This window comes from Podarcis filfolensis (genome assembly GCF_964270895.1).
Source record: "Podarcis filfolensis genome assembly, chromosome: 6".
Lineage (NCBI taxonomy): Eukaryota > Metazoa > Chordata > Lepidosauria > Squamata > Lacertidae > Podarcis > Podarcis filfolensis.
The window spans coordinates 71,930,073-71,950,868 of record NC_139609.1 but is presented as its reverse complement, the minus strand read 5'-3'; the positions used below and the strand labels follow the sequence as shown (position 1 = coordinate 71,950,868).

The 20,796-nt window shown below is 41.9% G+C and overlaps 1 protein-coding gene across 1 annotated transcript in view; it reads left to right on the top strand.

Moving 5' to 3' along the window:
- Positions 1-11,150, top strand: part of GGT7 (gamma-glutamyltransferase 7) — a 34,673-nt gene extending 23,523 nt beyond the window's left edge. The window contains exons 9-15 of the mRNA XM_083618661.1: positions 571-698; positions 3,086-3,174; positions 4,031-4,180; positions 5,888-6,005; positions 6,781-6,918; positions 7,920-8,019; positions 9,199-11,150. Of these exons, the coding sequence (XP_083474787.1) occupies positions 571-698; positions 3,086-3,174; positions 4,031-4,180; positions 5,888-6,005; positions 6,781-6,918; positions 7,920-8,019; positions 9,199-9,362 (887 nt within the window). The 3' untranslated portion in view covers positions 9,363-11,150. The remainder of the gene's footprint in view (positions 1-570; positions 699-3,085; positions 3,175-4,030; positions 4,181-5,887; positions 6,006-6,780; positions 6,919-7,919; positions 8,020-9,198) is intronic.
- Positions 11,151-20,796: the final 9,646 nt, after the last annotated feature.

Here is a 20,796-nt window from a genome sequence, read left to right as displayed (position 1 = left end):
AATAGCATGAAAGTCTCTAGCACAGAGCTAGCCAAGATGGTACGCTCTCTGGACGTTTCTGGAATCCAGCTTCCACCATCCCTGGCCATTATGGATTCCTTTATCATTGTGTTTATTTTAGGGCTGCAACCCAGACAGTTTTTTTAACCTGTGTGTCCTGCTTTTGAATGAAGCAGGTCATGTTGCAGATCCAGACAGTGTTTCATCTGAAGCCCCAATCCATAGCTGTCAACCTTTTCCTTTTTTTAAGCGAAATTCCCTTATTCTGAATAGGATTCCTCACAAGAAAAGGGGAAAGTTGAGAGCTATGCCCCAATCCCGGTCCACTGCACAAGCAGCTTCTCAAACGCTTGTTTCAAAACAGTTTCCCACACATCAGATGCTGTCACACTGCAATCTGGGAAAATGAAGTCCAAAGTTGCAATCTTACGGAAGCCAGTGAGGCTTATTTCTGAGTAGACGTGTAGATGTTGCACATGAAGTGCCCTTTGGCTTCATAGAACTGTCATTTCAATGGATTCTGGACAAAAGGTGGAAATACGTACCTTTCTTCTTCCTCTACTATAACAGGCCACCTTGTTCTCAGTCCATCACCTCCACACGTAGGTCCTGCCCTGATCACAGCTCTGAACATCCTTGAGGGTTTCAATATCACCAGTCAGGTAGCCAGAGAAAATATTCTCCACTGGATAACAGAGGTATGACTCATTTAACAGAATATTTTGTTTCTGGCAATGGTGTGATGCGGTCTTGTGGCTTCTCTGAGAACTTTTGGGATAATCATATAGGAAAAGAAACTGTAAATGGTTGTAATTCAGCATTAACCAACACAGTTACTTGAATGGGCTATTATGTAGTGACAAAGGGTTGAATCCTCCGAAGGTTTACTCAAAGTAGACCCACTGAAATTAATACTCTTAAGCGAGTCATGGTAATTTATTTCGATGGATCATCTCTGAAGAGGACTAGCATTGGATGCAACGCAAAATTTCTATCATCATGGGTTTTGAGTTAATGCTCATTGGAACTGAAATCCAATTTATTTTATCTGTTATGTCCTAAAAGCCTTATTTTGTACTTGCTGGTTAAAATTTCTTCTAGTGAGCCTGCCATGGAAACATCTCTAGTAAAAACAAAAAAGGTAAAGGGACCCCTGACCATTAGGTCCAGTCGCAAACGACTCTGGGGTTGCGGCGCTCATCTTGCTTTATTGGCTGAGGAAGCTGGCGTACAGCTTCCAGGTCATGTGGCCAGCATGACTAAGCCATTTCTGGCAAACCAGAGCAGTGCATGGAAACGCCGTTTACCTTCCCGCCGGAGTGGTACCTATTTATCTACTTGCACTTTGACGTGCTTTTGAACTGCTAGGTTGGCAGGAGCTGGGACCGAGCAATGGGAGCTCACCCCGTCGCAGGGATTCAAACCATTGACCATCTGATCGGCAAGTCCTAGGCTGAGTGGTTTAACCCACAGCGCCACCTGCGTCCCGTAGTAAAAACAATGCTCAGCACTTAATGTGGTCATCACCACCTTAGGCCACATTCACACCATACATTTAAATCTGTATCATATCACTATATACAGCTGTAAATGGGAGCTGTAATTTGTTAAGGGTGCAGAGAGTTTTTAGGAGACCCTTATTCCCCTCACAATCCACAGAGTGGTTTAACAATCAATCCTTCTTCACAGGAAACTTTGATGATTGTAGTTTGAGGCAGGGAAGAATACACCTCTCCTAACAACTGTCAGCACCCTTGTTGTTGTTGTCGTTTACTCGTTTAGTCATGTCCGACTCTTTGTGACCCCATGGACCAGAGCACGCCAGGCACTCCTGTCTTCCACTGCCTCCCGCAGTTTGGTCAAACTCATGCTGGTAGCTTCAAGAACACTATCCAACCAGCACCCTTAGCAAACTACAAATGCCAGAATTCTTTGGGAAAAGCCGTGGCTGTTTCAAGTGATGTCACAGTGTTTTAAATGTATGGTGTGAATGTGGCTTTGTACATTTGCATGAATGGATTTAGTAACATAAAAATACCAGAAGCTTACTGCATTCTAATGCACTGTTGTTAAAAGAAAATAATTAAACTAGTGGTCTTTGCATGAAGACATTATAGTCTTCAGTCAACTCATTCAAACAACAAGATTTTTGGAAGAGAAAAGAATATGAACTAGCTGTTTGCTATTTTTTTGGTATCTGTCTTCCTCAAGGCAAACATAGCAAATAGTTGACGTGTATTAGCTGAAAGCACCTCCTTGTGGTGTATCTTTTAACCATGCATCTTGCATATCATGGGAAATTTGGCCAGTAGCATATAACATTATTACAGACAACAGTGATCAGGTTCAGTGGCCTCTGAATGTGACACCTTTTCAAAGGGGCACTAGTTTTTATATAAAGTGGATATAGATAAGTATTACATGCAGCTCAGCAACCATATTTTTTAAAAGAATAAAGGGAACCAAATCTGACCAAGGAATTGCAGACTTTAGAAACTAGTGACAGACAATTTTTCAACAAAGGAACTTGAAAACTGCGGAACTACAATTTAGCAGTAAGTTTGATTCTGTTGGTGCAGTCCTTATTTGAGACAGTGGTTTCTTCTACTACATACAACAGGCATCAAATTAGGATAGCAAAACTGTAAACTATTACTGCTGTTGTGAACAGGTGCTATATTTAAGCTTTACATAGAACTGTCACAGATGGGACTTCTTGCATTTCATGGACATTTGGCCCATTGCTTTCCATGTTTTTCACTATACACCAGGCATAGGCAAACTCGGCCCTCCAGATGTTTGGGGACTACAACTCCCCTTTCTTTTCAAAACTAACAGAAGCCATGCTGGATATGATCTGGAATGGAAGAATCCCAGTCATGGGATGCAAATGTGTAGCTAATGTCTCATCTAGCCTCACTCATTACTATATAATAGAGAGAACGGAGTGATAAATTTAGACAGAAAGGAAGTGGCTCTATCTTGCCACGAGAGCACACACCTCTCACCATTCTTTCAATGGAGATGGAATAGGTGGGCTGCTTCATAACGTGACTCCTTTTGTCTTCCTTTCCATTCAATGTAGACACTAAAAGTCGTCTTGGCACTAGCTAGCAGCTTGGGGGACCCTTTCTACGATGTGTCCATTTCTCACAGCGTAGAAGACATGATGAGGTAAGTCTAGATTCACAATGAACAATCATTTTTTATGTTGACATATTCTGTGTCATTTAGTTTAGAGGCAGCCGACTTCTTCTGGGTCATTCTGTCCTCTGGGCAATGGGGAGTAGGCCGAGACCGTCTGACCTGCTGTGGGTGGCCAAACTTTAAGAGAGCTGATGTTGCCTGGCAACAGAAGCTTCACAGATGCAGAAAACTAGCACTCAGGTGATATGATGTCATTGACTGGGGGATGAAGCTAAGGAATTCTGCATCCTAAGAGAGGATTGCCACAAGATGTTGCCATACGGAGGGTCCTTGTTCCTGATTCCAGCCAGTCAGCCATGTCATCTTCCAGGTTGCTCCATCCCACCCACCCTGTTTTTCTTCTTAACTGCCAGCCAGTATTCTGAGCCCACTGACTGCTGACATGATTTTTTGGGGGCGTTTCACACCCCCTGGGGTTATTGCTCCCCCAAAAAAGTTTTTTTGTACTTCTGCAAAATTTTGGGGTCCCTTTGACACTTCTGATGCCTACCTACCTCTTCCATATTTGGGAGAATAAGGTTGTTGTTGCTATATACTATCCATTCCCAGACTGGTACTCGCCAGATGTTTTGGACTACAGTTTCCATTAGCTCTGGACAGCATCACCAGTTGTGAAGGACGCGGGTGGGACAAAACACATCATTTAAAATTCAAAAAGCACAACAGAATAAAACATACTTCTTCTGTTTCATTGGTTTGTTGTTAAATAAATTTTTGGGATGGACATTTTATACCTCCTTTCCCTAGTTCTAATCCCCCCCTCCCCCATCACAGTATGATTAAAAAAACATAAATTCTTCCCCCCTCCCTCTTGTCAATGCAGTAAATCCAAGGCAAATTTCCTGCGTCAACAGATTGACTCTCAGTCGTTCCCCTCTGATCATGGCATTCCACATTTCTCCATGGAAAGTGGACCCTCTGCAAGTCAGGTCCTTGTCATGGGACCTGATGACTACATTGTTGCAGTTGTAAGGTAAAGCATTTGGGGCGGGCAACATAGTTTTTATTCATTTTCATCTTTAAACAGTTTAACATGCTTGCATTGAGATATATCTTTATTGACATCACAGCATGTGACATGCAAGAATTACATAAAATGAAAAATAATACAAACACTCAGATAAATGTTTCTGAACATATTAACAAATTGTGTCAAAGTGTATATACCAAAACTATTACGGTTATTACAGATATGAAATGATGTATTGCTTAGATTGGTGACCATACGTAAAATGTATTTTGTATCAACAACAATTATAATTTACAGGAAGGGGGAGTGAGGGGAGGGGGGGAAATAAAACAAAATATATACTTGATGCACATCAGACTATGCTGCAAACTATGGGTACTGTTCTACCACATGCCTCATTATTTGTGTAATCAATAAAATCACACTAGACTGCATAAAATTATCTTGTTTCTTTTGGCCTCCTGCTACCTTTAATTTTTTGTGTCAGTTTTTCCAATAATGCTGTTTGCCAAATTGCATTATACCATTGGTCCTTAGTTAATGATTTTAATGATTTCCATGCCCTCGCAATAGTTGATCTTGTAGCGGTTAATAGATGTGTTATGACTATTTCATTTCTAGTTTGCAATATATTGTGACTATACAGGTTAAGTAGAGCCAGTCCTGGGGTCATGAGGACTGTCTGCCTTGTAATCCAAGATATTTTTGTAAATACTTCCCCCCCCATAAATTTTCTATTTTTGGACACCCCCACTACATGTTCTGATATGTCCCTGTAGTAGTACATCCTTTCCAATACATGGGATAAATGTTCAGTTTATATACGCTAGGCGTCTAGGTGCTAAGTTCCAGCCATGCACATTTTAAGGGCTCTTTCCCTGGTTGTTGCCAATATGGATTTGTATGGTGCATTTGTCCACAGTCTGTTCCATGATTATTTTTCAATAGTTTTTCAAGGGTTGGCGACCATTTTGTCTCCTTCTCCACTTGTTTTTTAGATCTTGCACATCCACATTTAGATCTTGCACATTTCTCTTTTGGCACAAATAATTGAGCTAAGCTTCCCTGTTTGGAATGAAATGCTTCTGTGGACATTCCCTTAGAAATAGGGAGTAAGATTTTTTAAACAAATGCTTTATAATCAGGTGGATTTTAGCAATATTCGGCACCTGGGAGTGAGAGCTCTGTTCTAAAAAGCAAATAACATGGTGCACAAAACTAGCACTATATTCCACTATATTTCAGAAAGTGGTTTTTATGTCATGTGAAATTTGGATATGATGTGAAAATTAGTAGCTAGGAAAGCGTTGGGAAAATTGAATAAACTGCAGTGTGAATGCAGCCATAGATGGCTTTAAAGGAGGATAAGACAAAATGATGGATGATCAGTTTGTCAACGGCTCATAGTCATGATGGATGAATTTCCATTGGCAATATGACATCAAATATCAGTTACTGGGAAGCAACAGCAGGAGAGAACTACTGCCCTCATACCCTACTGCTGGATTTTCCATAGGCATCTGGTGAAAAAAAAGGATGCCAGACTAGTCTGAGCTCTGGTCTGATCCAGCAGGACTCTCTTTATTGCCTAAGGTGTGTATCAGGGAACTGGGAAGATCAAGGAGCCTGAGAACCATAAGCACTGGGGCAGCAGGTGAATCACTTTGTGGATTTGGATTCTCAAAAACTTTTGTGTGTGTCCCTTTCCAGTTCCTTGAACCGGCCGTTTGGAAGTGGAATAATGACTTCTTCTGGAATCCTTCTAAACAGTCAGATGCTGGATTTTTCTTGGATGAATGAAACAGAGGGCCATTCATCTTCTGGCTTGGTAATAAAATATGAATTTGTCTGACATGAATAGTGAAATGAATAGTAAGTGTATGTGAGCATGGCACCAATGATTGATGAAGTGCATGTATCCATCAGATAATTAAGATCTAGGAGTCCTTTATTTGCCACGATATGTGTGGTTTTACAGCTGGGCTGGCAATTTTAGCTCTTAACCTGTTTTCAGAGCTGCTTTACTTTCCAATGTGTGTCTACTATAAATATTTTTCCATAAAGAGCCTTGGATTTCCTGCAGTGAATGTTGTTAGATAAATGTGATGTGATATTATCTGGATGTGTGCTATGAAAGATACCCTGTTGCTGGAGTAGGGAAACTCTGGCCCATTAGTCTATTTAGGGCTGCTTCGCTTCCCCATTTGGCTCCTGACCACTCCCACTTGCTGTACACCTGACATCATATATGGCTCAAATGAAACCATGGTGAACTGCAAGTAAAAACCTCTTAGCTGTGCAAAATAGCTCTTTGAAAGGGGCTTCTGAAGATCCAACAGCCAGCTGACTCAGAAGGCTTTTCAAAGTGCTTTGCAAAATAGCATTTTGACAGAGGTTTCTGAAGATGTCTTCCAAATACCGTTTCAAAGTGCTATCTTGCCCAGCTCTTTGAAAAAGGCTTCTGACATTCAGCTGATTTGAACCTGTCTGGTAATTGGGTAATGGTATTTATTACCTCAGAGATTCAAGGAAACAGAAGCTTGAGGGGGAAAGGCTCCTACTGATATATTTAACAGTGCTTTGCAAAATTATTTTTCCTGCAGAGGAACTTTATTCAGCCTGGGAAAAGGCCGCTGTCTTTCTTGCTACCCACTGTTGTCCGGCCATCAGAAGGGATGTGTGGGACTTACCTTTGTTTGGGAGCCAATGGTGGTGACAAAGCTTTGAGCAGCATAACACAGGTCAGTCTTCTGAGCACTGATGGATGCTTGCAATATAATATCCTTTCTTACCAAGAGAAAGAACTGGTTCTCCAGGACTAGCCCTGCCAGGGGCAGGTGGGGCAGGGGAGGGGATAGATGAAGGCAAGAACAAATGTCTGAGTTGATGCAAAAACACTTTTAAAAAACATTGACCTGTGTGTTTGCGTGTGGTATAGGCGCCATCTTGATTCTGCTTCTGACCGTAAAATGCCTTGGGATGGCACTACAGTTCATTTGGGCCCAGCTTTTACTGAACTCGTAAATTGGCTTTGAAGTGTGAAAAGTTGTTCGAACTGTGCTACTTAATACTGTCACTCAGTGTCAGCATGTGACCACCATATTAGTCTTAAGCAGGGCTTTTTTTCCAGCTGGAATTTGCTGGAACTCAGTTCTGGCACCTCTCAGATGGGTGCCATTGCCATTATAAGAGAACAAGGGAGGTGTTTGTGGTGAATTCTGGCACCTCCTTCTCTAGAAAAATAGCACTGATCTTAAGGGCTTTGACTGCATAGAAGTACTAATCTTTTTTGGGGAGAGGGAATAAGTTCATAATGGATGCATAAGTGGAGTGTGTGATCATGACTATAGTGCCATCCCTTCAGGATAGCTGAATCCCAGACATTGGAGGACAGGTTTGCAGAATGGTTGGCCCCTGTGAAAACAGGATGCTGGACAAGATGGGTCATTGGTCTGATCCAGCAGGCTCTTCTTAGGTTATTGAATGATGATTTGATGCAGACACCAATACTGTGATCCATACACCCTATTTCTTCTAGTGTACAGATCACATAACTGATGCGTACATAGGTAGAGGTCCAGAAGCATAAGCCACTATGCAGACATACCCACAAACAGGTGGAAGGCAGGTGTGTCAGCCATGCTCCTGCATCTTCACTTTGAGTATCTGAACAAGACTCAAGATTCCATCAAGAACAATTCATCAAAAACCTTAGCATCTGCTTCATCTGATCTTTTAACAGGTTTTAGTAAACGTTTTGACCTACAACAAGAACCTGAGTGAGAGTCTTTCGCTAGGCCGGCTTCATCCTCAACTTCAGTCTAATATCCTGGAAGTTGACAGTAAGTATGGATCACTGATCTTTGAAGTCTGGACTTTTATTATTTCACTTCTGTGATTTCAGACACAAGTGAAACAGGGTGAGGGTTTCCCCCTGAGACATCTAAGATTACTCTGTAATTTTTCCTCATCTTGACATGGTTTGTTGAACCTCATCGTATGGCTGTCGTAAGATGGGAGAGTCTTTTTGTATCTGACTACATTGCAGAAGCTGAAAAGGAAACTGTATGCTGGTACTTTGGTGAAGTGGAAGCAATGCTTCTGCACTTTTGCTTATGTTACCTGCAATATTAGCCACTTTTCCTCTTCTGCAGTGTGGGCAGAACGAACCTAGGAATCTGTCTTATGCAAAGTCAGGCCATTGGTCCAGCTAACTTGGAACTGACTGGTAGCGGCTCTCCAGGATTTCAGGCAAAAGACTCTCCCAGCCCTACTTGGATATTCCAGGGATTGAGCCTCAGACCCTCTGCAAGCAAAGCAAAGGCTTTGCCGCTGAGCTATGGCCTTTCCCCCAGAAACGGGAAAGAGCTCTTCAGTCTGCTACCATGTTTTCCTGAGCATTGACTCAAGAAATTTGGGGGAGATCCAAGCTCTCTTTCATGTTTGTAAAGCACTTTGATCTGCTCTCCAACAGCAGAAAGGCAGGTACAATCAACAGAGGAATAAGGGAAGGTATTTTCCTCCCCATCATGGCACTTGGGTGCTGAATGGAGGTGGAAAAGAAAATGCACTTCATTAGTCAGTGCTGTTGCAACTGGTAAATAGGGCTGTGACTGCCCCCTCCCCCTGCAAAAACTTGACAGGCCAGATCAGAATCATGGGCTGGTGTTTGACCACCCCTAACTGTATGGTCAAGGGAGTCAAATGCATATTTATTGTGCCATTTTCCTATTATTTAGCTTAGGTACCTAAGCAACTTTTCTCTTCCCTTATTAATACACCAAGCCCTACAACTCCTTTAAAGCACTTGTGCCCTGATCCTACAGTTAGGAAACGTGAACATGGTGACACAGGTGTTCTACATACACAAGACTGCACATGATTCCTCTGCATAAGGGGGGAAAGGGTGGATCCAGGGATCTGCCTTCATTGTGTACCAGTTGGCACATCAGTCAGCACCTTGATGGGGACTGCTGCCAACCCTTTCAATAAAACTAATCTTTTCTAAAATTCTCCACCAGGTGAGTTTCCTGAAGAAGATATCAAGTACTTTACAAGCAGGGGTCAGCCGGTGAGCAAAATCGAGGTCCTTTCTCTCGTTCACGGAGCCAGAAGAACCAACAATTTCATAATTGGTGTGAAAGACCCAAGAAGTGAGGATGCAGCAGGAGCCACAATATTATAGCAACTCCCAGATGGGTTTGTTCATGAAATAAGGCTTTTTCCAAAACACATTGTGCATGTTTCCAAACAATCCCTTTATCATTCCCCCTGAGGCGGAACAAACAGTGTTTGTTATTGGTTTCTCCATTGCTGAATAGACCCCTCTGCACTTCTATGCTAAAACCAATGCAGCAATGAAGGCTGACAAAGGCACAATACAGACCTTAGTTTTTTTGTTGTTTTGTTTTGTTCTTATGAACTTGAGTTAAAAGAATCTCAGGCATTATTATAATATGAGCACAGGGAATAGGTTTAATTTCAGCAGCACCCTGTCAATGGTTGATTCCAGCCATTTAATGCACAGAGAGATATTTCTAAACTAAGCACTGGGAACATTCAGGAAGCAAACCACTGGTTGTGTACAAATGTGCTGTTCTGAGAGCAGTGATGGCAGGTTCCTTCCTCTGTAAATACACATACTTCTGTTTTGAGACAAGTTCTCTAAAAAAGCAAAGAAAGAATCGCAGTTTCACAGGTTTGAGTCTGAATGGAATGAATGAGAAAAATCTTATCTGGGGCGGGTGCCTATTGGCTAATATACGTGACATCATTAGTTCTGTCTCCTCCAATCTCTCGAACAGTTCTGCAGTTTAAAATAATGTTTTCTGTCCCCCTCTCCCCCTTGTAAGGCAAGGATAAACACAGAGAGATATAAGTGTGTGTGTGTGTGTGTGTGTGTGTGTGTGTGTGTGTGTGTACAGGCTGCTTTTTTAAAAAAAGTGGATAGGCTGCCTGACTCATTTAAAAAAGGTTAAACAGTGGCTGATCCAGCATTTCACCTCCCAATATGTATATTTGTCATGGATGTTTCAGCTTCACTGTGTGCTAGGGCCACACATACTGGTTTGAGTGCTCTTGAAATGGTACCTTTGTATTCACCTGAGAAGATGAGGCAAAGATATTTCTGTGTCCAGTGCATTTATTTCTGATACTGTACTAGTCAACTCTGAATGGTTCCTTCTCAAGTAGATAAATAGAGAATAAGAACAATGGGTTAAGTTAGCCCCGGGCATTCTCAGATGTTCCCCGTGAGTCAAATGATTTGTACCAGCATACATGTTCTAATTGGATCTTGGCTCCTCTGCACATATTAATGAAAGATTTTATAATTCTGATTTTGCCTCTCTGCCCCAATGGTGTCCTCTTGGTGGCATCAGTGCTATGGTATCTTGCCAGTTATTTCAACAAGTTGCAGGTTCCCCTGTTGTGTTTTGACACAATACATTTATGTAGTTCAACTTTGGATCTGGATTATAATGCTATGTACATCTTTACTGGGGGGAAAGCTGAGCTTCAGTTTTCTCGTGCTACTGTCCAAAGTAGCCCTACCAGCGTAATAACATTGCAAATTTTAATGCAGAAAGAACTCAGGCAGATTCAGTGTAATCTTCTACTGAATAATTTAACTGAAATCTTGGCTTTCCATAGTGCTGCAGTTCCATTTCAGCTTATTGTTGCATTTCTTGGGCAAAACCACGGCAATCCAATCATAAAGCAAGGCCCAGCATAACCAAAATAAACAAAAAGGCCATCCTTTCTCACCTAAATGTTATGTTAACTGTAATTTTCAAATCATTAGCTTTGAAAAACAATTGGCAAAACATGGAGGTGAGAAGACCCGCCCCCCACAAGCAGAATATTTAGGCTCATATGCATTCATATTCACTGTCTCTTCCTTGGCCCAGTGTACTCGTTTCTTTCTTAATCTATGCTGAAAATACAGATAATAAAACTAGATCAAGACATTGCATATTATTCTCTCCCCACCCCATTGTCGTTCTCAAATGTAAACTAAGAACAAAAATATTAAGACAGTTTATATTAATGCATTTTGAGGCTTGGCTGTAAATACTAATGGGGCAGGAAAAATATTGTAAGTTCTAATCTTAATCGACTTGTAGCTGACTTCTTGCCAAGTTTATCTCACTTCCCTTCATAAATTCGAAGTGGAGGTTTTTTGTAAACAGATATGACCCAGCTGCTCAGCTCTTGCAAAGTTTACCCTGTTCATCTGAATTGCCAGCAACATTGCCTACAAAGTGCTAAAGAGATACAAAGAAAGTGTTTCACTGAAATGCGATAGAATCCAGGACAAAAACAAAGTTCTAGGCAATAAAAAGGTACACCATCAATAGAAATGTAGTTTATGCATAACACTGAAAGTCTCCTACCCAAGTGATTCCGTTGGTGTCAAGGAGGATGTACCCAAAGTTACTTTTACACATCCTCCAAATCAGTCTGTCTTAGGCTGATTTGTGAAGCAGAAGAACAACTGCTGCTTATTAAAACTAGAGGCAAATATACAAACAGACATGGGCAAGTGTTCCAGATTATTTCTAGACACGGGTGCTGACACACTCAGTTTATTATGTCAGAAATCAATCAAGATGACTCCACATCGGGAGCACTTTGAGATATGTAAAAATATTTCAGTTTTCTGTGTAGAGATGATAGTGGGTACATCAGAACAACTCTCTTGATGTGAAATAGACAGCCAGTGAATGCATGGAGGCAGGGCGCATGCCACAGTAGCGCATTCTGCCCTCAGCTTCCACATGTTCAGTGGAAGGTATGCACAGGGAGCCCAACATGTCGGGGACTGCATTAGTGTAAGTTCTATCTGCCTGATATGGGAACCTGGATCCCTGAGTGTGCTGACAGAGCCAATGTGTATACAGCTGCAGGCACAGCTTCAACTAAAAAATTTGCACATTGGTGGAGTGAACGGAATAAATGATCCCACCCACCGCCATGTATTCACTGATTGCATGAAGGCCTCTTCTGAATGTGAAAGCAAATTCACAGTTCTACACCATATAAATCACAGAAAAAACTTGCTTCTGGCTCCATTAATAAATAAAAATTATATCAGCGTACGGAATCCTTCCATTAAGCTTTTGAACAACTTCCCTGCCTAACAAAATGTAATTTCACAGCACTTGACGTATTAAATGCACACCCACAAAAATATCTCCCCATACTGATTTCACATTAAATCAGTGCATAACTTTTATTGCTTTCCCCCATCATATTATTGTACCTATGGCTACTGTACATATTCTGTATGTATATCTGCTAATAGCTGTGCTGGTGCTCCAGCTCTTATATTCCATGAACTGGAATTGAATGAATACTGTCTTGTTCATGTGCACATTTACATGACAGAAAACCAACTTAATATGAAGAATGGCCCCTCCTAATGTTGGAGGTATAAATGAACAAACACACTGCAGAAGCCATCACTGCTCATGCTTTATGCTTGAATGTTAACTGTCCTTTCATGACCTCAATGTGGTTTACAATCATTCACTAGTTAAGGGCTCATTCAGTTGTTCTGTTGTAAGTCACTAAATGGCCTACGTGAGATTTTTGAATGTTTGTATGACAACATCAACCAAGCTGCAAGCAGTGGTGTAGTGTGGGTTGCCAGCTTCCGGGGCAAGGCAAGTATTGTGTCCCCTCCTCAGAAAGAGGGAAAAAAACCCAGAACACATAAACGCATACCCCACGTGAAGTTCAAGAGTTGTGATGCTTCTCCGGCAAAAGCACATGCGGCCTTTTCTAGCCATAGTGCAGAGGGGTGGCTGGAGGGTGTGGGGAGAGGAGGGGTTGGGGAGAAGCGGTGACCTGCCTCCACAAGAGGGTGCAAGAAGAGGAAATAATAAAATGAGGGGATTCCTTCCACACCACCTTAAACACCATGCGGGCACTGAAATTCAGCGGCTTCAGGGCCTCAGGCGAGTGAGGAGCAGAAATTTTGCACCCTAAGAATTTTGTGCATGGGGCAACAGCCCCTGTGGCACCCCTACGCTACACCACTAGCTGCATGTACCAACATATGCTTACAGTTTGCCTTATGTATCAAAGTCCAGGGCCAGTCCGTGAATGAGGCAAAATGAGGCGACTGCCTGAGGCTGCAGGATTCATAGCGGCAGCAGATCCCAATGTCAGTCTCCCCTTGTTCCTGATGTAGATCTTTCCTCACCCCTTCTTCCCTGGCGGGAAGGGCAGGTCTGCCATTTTGTTTTTTTTTTTAATTAAATATTTATTGGTATTTTCAGAAAACACACAACAAACAAAAACAAAAAAAATAAACAAAATATTCGAAACTAAACAAAAAAAAATAGAAAAAACACATACAGTTTCTGATACTTATTTTCCTCAACCTTATTTCTCAGACCTCCTCACACCTCCCCTTCTTGTATTCCAATTTAAATTGTCAATTCAGCAAGTCCTTAACTTATTTCTTCACCTTAACTTAAACATTTATTCTAACATACTGTTATTTTACTTTACTTCTTTTTTCCATTTCCTCCATTTATTTTTTAACAGCCTTATTCTCACTTAGTTAAAAAAAAAAGAAGAAAAAAACCAATTTCACCTTATTAAAGTTACACATCAATACTTATACCTCATTAATTTACTCTTGAACCTTTTTCCTAAGGTCGACCAAAATTTCCCTTCCACGGTTTACCCAATTTCCTTACCACTAACAAAATATAAAACAAACAAAGCAATGCAAATTATCCTTATGTACCCTTTGGATTCCCAACCTCCACCCACCCTTCTCCCGGTTCCAGTCCCCAACCAATATCCATCAGTCTTTATATTATTTATTTAGCCTGGAGATCTCAGGTCCGAGGCCCTTATGTCTCTCTCAGTTCCTTTCTGCCGGTCTCTTTGATAGACCTTGATGTTAAGCCCCAGGTCTCGGAGGGGCTCTGGCCCAACAGAATCGGTGTTGCTTCTAGCCAGTCCTCCATACTTAAAAGCAAAAGCAAAGCCTATGGGGTATTCCAACTCTTGTTTCAAATTTCTTTCAAATCCAAATGTCCCCACAGCTCCAGCTTCCACCTTCAACAAATTTATAATCCTCAGGTCTTCAGATCTCCTCAAAAGAGGATCTCTCCATTTTCCAAATTCCCAATCAAACCAGGCTTTCCGCATCCAGTTTTTATTGTCCTTTTTTGTCATCATGTCAGGCCTCATATTGTAGCTCTCCTTTGACTCCTGCAAACCTCCATCTCCTCCTTCGTTTTCTTCAAAAAGAACATATTGCTCCATCGTGTCTACGCTTTCGGTTTCATTTATTTGTTCAGTTGAATAGGCTTCCTGTTTCAAATCCTTATCAGACTCCAAGCTGTTGTTTACTGTCCAGTGTAATAGCGCTACCTCTGTAGACAAAGCATCGTACTCATCTTGTAAGTTTCCCAAGAGAACCAGTGCTCTGTCCAATTCTGCTTGGAATTTAGACACTCCAGCCATTTTTGTAATGTAGTATCCTTGTTACCCCTCTAGGGGGATTTAATTCCTTGATCTTCCTTTCAGCTCAAAAAACCAAAAGTCCAGTTATTTTGTATCAACCTTATTTTCAACAAGTTATCCCGAATAAACCAGCAAAAACAGCAGAAACAATGTTCTCTTTTTCCAGCTGACAACTAGCTGACTAGCAGCTCACTTGACAGCTGTCAAAATCTTCCATGCAACAGGCTTTCTCATCGGACGTTCCCGGGTCTGGGGGGGGTGTAGTTTCAGCTCCCAAAATTCTTTTTATCCTCCAGAATATCCTCTTATAATGTCCAAACCGTGAGGTCAGGATCTTTAGTTAAAAAAAAGCAAGAAACAGATTCTCTCGACCTTAGCTGCCCAGTCCTTTGCTTTAAGTTGTTTACAAAGAGGGGGGGGTGGACTTCCTTTTTAGCCCCTTCCCGCTCGTTCCAAATCCAAGATAAGAAATTTTTTAAAGTTCCAATCTCCGTATTACTCACGGGTTGATGTTTTAGGATCCAATCACTCTTAGAAGAAGTTGGCGCTCTCTGTCAATGGCTTGCGGCTTCACTCCGTAGACGAGGGAGTACTCTCAGCACCACGCCTTACCCTGCCTCCGTTCCGAAGCCTTTAAAAAGGCTCCGTCGCGGATTGGGGGGGCGCAAATGGTGCCCGCCGAGTCTCTGTGTTCACAGGCAACCGCGCCTGTGATTTTAAGGGTCCCCGCTTCGCCGCAGCGGCCAGACCCAGACGCTACGGAGCCGATTCCCTCCGGAGCTCGGAGGGAATCCGCCATTAAACAATGGCGCCAACCCGGAAGTCCGGGCAGGTCTGCCATTTTGGGGTCCTCTTCAGGTGCTAGGATAGAGTGATTCAGATGAAGCAGTGGGGCTGTACAAAGTGAGACTCAGTCTTGGACATAGATAATGGAGTCTTCACCCTGCTACTGTCCCTGAGTGTTGTTCACTTTTCTTCAGGGAAAGGGTAGGGCTCCATTTGGGAACAGCTGTCTGGTGAGGGCAAAACTGAGGGCCAAGCCTCCAATATCAGGAGAGCAAGGTTCAGTGCATCTTAGTGCATAGAGTACACAGAAACTGATTTTGTACAGATTTTTAGAGATCCCTGATATAGGGATCCTTCCTCCACATACACTTGCCTGTCCTAATGACAAGACATTTTGTTAAATCTCTTATTAAACTGGAATGAGCAACTGGCATATTTGTTCTTCCTCATGGGAACAGAAGTGGATTTTAGGGGGCTAAGAAGAGAAAAATTAGAAACTTGTCCATGAATACAAAGCCACAGAAGATTATTAGTCAGAAGTTTTACAATGGATCCCTTAGAGCTATTTCCACATATAAGTGTTAACACTTGTGTGGATTTCTGCAGCGAGGGAAAATAAGATGAACTGAAGGGATATATCCATATTTTTGCTTTGAGGAGGCAACATACAGCACACAGTGCACATGTACATTCTGACACACACACTTACACTCACACAGAGGTTTACCATACCACTATAAAGGTTCAGAAAGTGGGATGAGCTGTGCTTGCAAAGGAGCAATCATAGCCTTAGAATGCATTTCAATTGTTTGCAAGCACAGTTTGCATTCGGCACTAAATTTGGTACCAAATGCAAGCTGAGCTGCTTTCTGCTGGGCTTGGATCTACCTGACATCCTATGACATCAGATTGGTATCTCTGCCCACCTGTCAAATGTGGCCCATGGAGGTTTGGGCCAATCTGATCCAGCTTTCTGGCCAAACATGGTTCCCCGTGTTAACTCTCCCCTTCCCAGCTGTGACAATCACTTTCCTTCATTGAATTAGACTTGAAAGGAGCCTTCTCTTGTAGCTGTGGCACCTCCAAATGCTGTCATCACCCCTGCATCCAAATTAGGTTTGAAGACAGCCTTCTTGACTTCCGGAGGCGGCGCGACCGGTAATGGCTGCCTTCTCCGAGTAAGGAGAAGGGAGCTCCGCTGTAAACGGGTCGTCCGCTACGGCGAAGCGGAGACCCACTCAGGAAAACCACAGGTGGCAGAAGCCTGTGGTCTCGGGACCCGGCGGGCGCCAGAAGCAGCCCCCAAAACGTTGAAGGGACCCCGTAAGGGGCTCCGGATCGCGGAGGGGGTAGCGGCGCTGTGGGTCGTTGCGCAAACAGCGAAGTGAAGCCGCATTGCTGTTGCCGGTCAGCGCTGTCCTTTCTTCCTGCAACTTTTCTGAACTTTGGAAACTACAACCCGTGAGTAAATTTGGACATTGAAAACTTTCTGAAACTTTTGTCAACTTTCTGAAACTTTTTGAGAACTTTATGAAACTTTTAAAACTTTTTTAAAAAAGTTGAAATTTGGCTGAAAACGGAGTGAGGATAAGCAGGAAGCCCATCTCCCGCTATACTGAACTTTAAGCAAAGAGCAGGAGGAGTGGAGACAAAAAGTTATGCGTTAACTAAATGCTGGCACCCTGTTAAAGCAGTTTTCTGAGTGAAAGACTTTGAGCTATTGACTTTTGCTGGTTATATTCGGGGTGCACTGATATCCTTCTTCTGTGGCACCAGTGGATTATAAAATAAATAAGAATCTCTGGTGCTGGAGCTGCCTGGATGAGCACCAGTCTGCAACTTTGGATACATTGAATTCAGATTTTGAAACATTCTGAGTTGGAACTGGATACTTTGAAACTGTTGCAGTCAAGGCACTGTAAGAAACACTGTTCTGCTTTAAGTTTTACTCTGCTAAAAATAATACATTGTGGAGGCGATAGACATGGATTTAAATTTATAAGTTTAACTTGGATTTGATCTTTTCCCTGAAGACGTATTAAGCTCCCTCTAGAGGATTTTGGACTTACAGCAGTGACTTTGTTTTACTTTCCCTTTCCCGGCCTCTGTTTGACTATTGCATCTGGGACTCTGCTTTCTCATGGGAACAACTTGGATTGACCTTGGATTACAGATAACTTTGGAATGAGTGGCGCAAGGAGAAGAGGAAGGACTAAACAAACAACTCTAACTTTATCTGCAGCCTCACAGCGTAGATCTTCTGTGCCGGCCTTGCCTTCCACTTTGCCTCCAGACATAGAGGCGGCCTCCCTAATACAGGCAGGGGAGGGTGAGACAGAGGAGCTGCACCTGGGAGATATGGCTTCAGGGACAAGTAGCTCTGTCTTGGAGAAAATTTTGGAGAAACTGGAGGCTCTGGACAAGAAGGCTGATTTGCATACAGCTAAAATTGAACAGAACACAGAAAGCTTGAATAAGCTGACTGGACAAGTTGCACAGAATGCCCAGTCTATTGGAGAATTAAAGGAGGCTGTAGGTGAAAATCGTAAACTGGCTGAAGATACTAGTCAAAGATTGGAAGAACTTGAGAAAGAAGTAAGACCACTCAGCAAACAAGTTGGAGAACATCAGATTTACTTTTTGATGACAGAACTGCGAAACAGGGAGACCAACTTGAGGATACGGTCAATACCAGAGGTGGAAGAAGATAATTTTATTGAATTTCTAACTAAGGAATTTGCCAAGTTTTGGAAGTTAGAGGAAAAAGACTTTAAAATTGTATCTGCTTTCAGGCTTGGCAGAGTCAGAAGGACAGAGAAGCCCAGAGATTGTTTGATAACACTGAGATCAAAGGAGGAAAGGGACAAGATTTTGGGCCTGCACTACGAAAAGTCACTAGACATTTTGGGCAAGAGAATTGAAATCTACAAGGACATTCCTAAGCAGTTGCTGGACCTTAGATCTAACTACACGGAATTGGCAAGACTGTTGAGAAGCAACGCAATTATCTTCAGGTGGGAGTTTCCACAAGGATTATCCTTTACCTACAGAGGGAGAAAGATCAAAATCAAAACGGTGGAAGATAGAGACAAGTTTTTGGGAGCACACGGAGAAGACCTCCACAAAGGACTTGGATTGCCAGCGCCAGAACTTCCAGGGGAGCCCGCCCCCTCGGATCCTCAAGGACCGGAGAACAAGGTACCACCCCAGAAAGAATAACCAGATCTATCCAGGATGTCTCTGCAGCTTTTGAGTTGGAACATAAATGGCTGTAACAGTCCCGAAAAAAGGTCTAAAATTTTTCATATTCTAAAAAAGGAACAATTGGACATTATATGCTTACAAGAAACACATGTGATTAGGCTCCATAGAAAGGTGTTAATAAATAAAAGGCTTGGTCAAGAATTTATATCATCGGATACAGTTAAAAAGAGAGGTGTAGTGATCTATGCAAAAGAGAGCCTTTTACCAAAATTTCTTTTTAAAGATGAAAGTGGAAGAATCCTCGCAATAGAAGTACAGTATCAAGGAGAAAAAATTTTGATATTAGGAATTTATGCTCCAAATGAAGGAAAATCGGATTTTTATAAGAAGTTGCACGAGATCATGCTGGATTATCTGGATTACAACAACGTCATCATGATGGGGGACATGAACGGGGTCGTATCAACAAATATGGATAAGTCACAGAACCAGAACATTACTAAAGAGGGAAGACTACCTAAGACCTTTTTTGAAATGACTGACAATATGGACTGGGTTGACATCTGGAGAGTTAGAAACCCCCTGGGAAGAGAAGGAACATTCTTTTCTGAAGCTCAACTGACTTGGACACGAATCGACCAAATATGGATAACTAGAAGTCTGGCACCTAAGGTGAGGAAGGTGGAAATCTGCCCCAAAACATGCTCCGACCATAACGCCTTGAGAATGGATATGACATTGATCCCAATCGGCTCCTTTAGATGGAAGATGAATGATGGCCTGTTTAGAGATCAAAGAATTGTAAAGAAGGCCCAAAAAACCTTAAAGGACTATTTTGAGATTAATTTGAACACTACGGTGGAAAAAAGAACTATCTGGGATGCAAGTAAAGCTGTGATGAGAGGGTTCTTGATTCAACAGAATTCCTTAAAGAAAAGACTGCAAAATGAAAAGAAAGATAAAATTCTGGAAAGTATCAAAGAGTTGGAGAAGAAGTTAAGATCTAACCCGAAGTCCCAACCGATTCTGAGAGAAATTAAACTTTATCAGGCGCAATATTCCAAGCTGATAAATCAGGAAATAGAATGGAAGATTAAAACAATGAAACAAAAAACTTTTGAATCGGCAAATAAATGTGGGAAACTGCTAGCTTGGCAGTTGAAAAGGAGACAAAGATTAAATACAGTAACAAACTTAGAGGTTGAAGGAAGGAACATTCAGAACCCGGGAGAGATTAGAAAGTGCTTCCAGAGGTATTTTAAAAAGTTATATACTCAAGGGCCACAAGATGAAATAGAGATTACACAATTTTTGGAGAGAAATGGATTAGCAAAGCTGTCAGAAGAAAATAGAACAATTTTAAATGGCAAAATAACACGACAAGAGATTGAACAGGCCATCCTGAGTCTGAAACAGGGCAAATCACCAGGGCCAGATGGACTGACCTCTAACTACTACAAGACATTGAAGGATTATTTGATACAACCTTTGTTGGAGGTCAGTAATGAAATAATGGAGGGGAAGAAGGCGCCTGAATCGTGGAAAGAAGCATTTATCACATTGATTCCAAAGTCAGAAACTGAAAAGACACAACTCAAGAATTACCGTCCCATCTCCCTTTTAAATGTGGATTACAAAATATTTGCAGATGTTTTGGCACGAAGATTTAAGAAAGTTTTAAGTGAGATAATCCATAAAGACCAGGCAGGCTTTCTCCCGGGCAGACATATGTTTACTAACACAAGGAACATCATAGACATATTGGAACTTTTACAAACAAACATAAACACTAAAGCAGTTTTAATTTTTATAGACGCGGAGAAAGCCTTTGACAACATTTCTTGGAAATTTATGAAGGGGAATTTAAAAGAAATGGGAGTGGGACGGGGGTTTGAGAACGGGATTGAGGCAATATATTCAGAACAAAAGGCTAAACTGATAGTTAACAATGTGGTTACAGAAGAGTTTAAAATTGAAAAAGGTACACGACAAGGCTGCCCGATTTCCCCATTACTGTTTATTTCGGTTCTGGAAGTGCTCCTGAATATGATTAGGGGGGACCGGTTGGTGGAAGGGATTCAGGTCGGAGCGAAACAATATAAACTTAAAGCTTTTGCAGATGACCTAGTTCTGACATTACA